The 1,526-nt window shown below is 44.6% G+C and overlaps 1 protein-coding gene across 1 annotated transcript; it reads left to right on the top strand.

Annotated features, from left to right (window-relative positions):
* Window positions 1-179: 179 nt before the first annotated feature.
* On the top strand, window positions 180-443 carry H310_02394 (hypothetical protein; the record flags this gene model as incomplete). Its single annotated transcript, XM_008865887.1, has 1 exon — window positions 180-443. The coding sequence occupies one exon, from the start codon at window positions 180-182 to the stop codon at window positions 441-443; it is 264 nt and encodes an 87-aa protein (XP_008864109.1).
* Between the last annotated feature and the right edge of the window lie 1,083 nt (window positions 444-1,526).

The raw sequence follows: 1,526 nt of genomic DNA, 5'->3' as shown, positions 1-1,526 counted from the left end.
AACAAGACCGTAAGGTGCTTCTACTTGTCGACAATGCTTCATCACACCAAGTACCGGAGGGCCTGTCAAATGTGAAGTTGCATTTCTTGCCCCCGAACACGACAGCGTACCTTCAACCCTTGGATGCTGGAGTGATCGCGTCCTTCAAGAAGAAGATTCAGTGTCGCAAGACAAGTTTCATGCTCACCAAGTTCGAAGATGTCCGGCGTCGTCACAAAGAGGCTGGTACGGTCCCTTCGCGGCAAGAAATCGTCGAAATGCACAAGGTCGTCATGGAGTCTGCCATCAATTGGGCCAAGGAGGTTTGGGATGAGTTACAGTCTTCCACGATTTCAAACTGCTGGCACCATACGAGCATTCTTGGCGATGGCATGGTAAAGCTCTCAGTGCTCTTTCAAACCCTGCACATGGATTCGACATCCATCCGTTTCTTGACTCATTAGACATTTGTATGGGTGGATAATATACTAGAGTTTGTATCGACTTGTGAACTTCTATTCCTCTAATTTTCTATATTCGAACCTCTCGAATTCGTTCCCTTCATGGGAGTCTTGACTGTACTGAGCCCTTCTGTGCAAGCTGATCAATTTTAAAACAATATCCATCTAAGACATTTTCGCAGAATTCAAAAATGGGTAATTCTCAAGATTTTCCAATGATTGGAAATTATTGGGTGGCGAAACATCATACCGGATATTTGATTGAGTCACGATACTATTTGTTTTGCACGAGTTTCGGAATCCAGTAGAAACCAATATTAGTCACTTGAGCTTTGTATTCAAGCCAAACAATCTTGCGAATATTTCTCACCATCGGAAAAGTTGAACGTTCGCGAGGTATTTTTTATTCCTAACCATCCACTGCGGCATGATTGGCTAAAAGTCTCATGTGCTCAAAAACCATGGAAGCACAGTAAGTCCGAAGTGGTTTGTAGTCCTCTCCATTCCAGAATTTCAGCGTCCTCCAGCAGCCACCAACCGCACGCGCCGTCCACGTCACCACACCGAGCGCGACAGCCACCGAGCGGTATGACCGAGTGACTTTGGATCTATACTGATGTACACCCGGCCCATCATGCTAGGCATGCCGTATCCGCATCCTCGAGCTCACCAACTTTTAGCCAATCATGCCGCGGTGGATGATTTGAATAAAAAATACCTCACGAACGTTCAACTTGGACGATATTGAGAAATATTTCCACTCGTTGGACGATCTTGAGAATTGCCGTTCAAAAATTCTTTGTCACTCTGACCTGATTGGCCGAAAATCAGAAAGGTTGTTGCCAATATAATAATAACTTATACTTCCTCTGTTAGCTATTAATGCCACCATTTGAAAATCCACTTTTTTGGTATTACTGCCGTCATTTCAATATAATTGGACAATAGACAGAATACATGCATTTTATTGGCTAAAATTAGCATCCACGAGGAGGGACACAGGGCAGTAGAGGTTCAATGGAAGAGTGCCCGCACGCCTCATGACTTCTTTCTGGAGATGAGGGAGCTTAAAGTGATTGCCACCAC

The sequence above is a fragment of the Aphanomyces invadans genome, assembly GCF_000520115.1.
Source record: "Aphanomyces invadans strain NJM9701 unplaced genomic scaffold supercont1.3, whole genome shotgun sequence".
Lineage (NCBI taxonomy): Eukaryota > Oomycota > Saprolegniomycetes > Saprolegniales > Verrucalvaceae > Aphanomyces > Aphanomyces invadans.
This window is presented reverse-complemented; position numbering and strand designations above follow the sequence as displayed.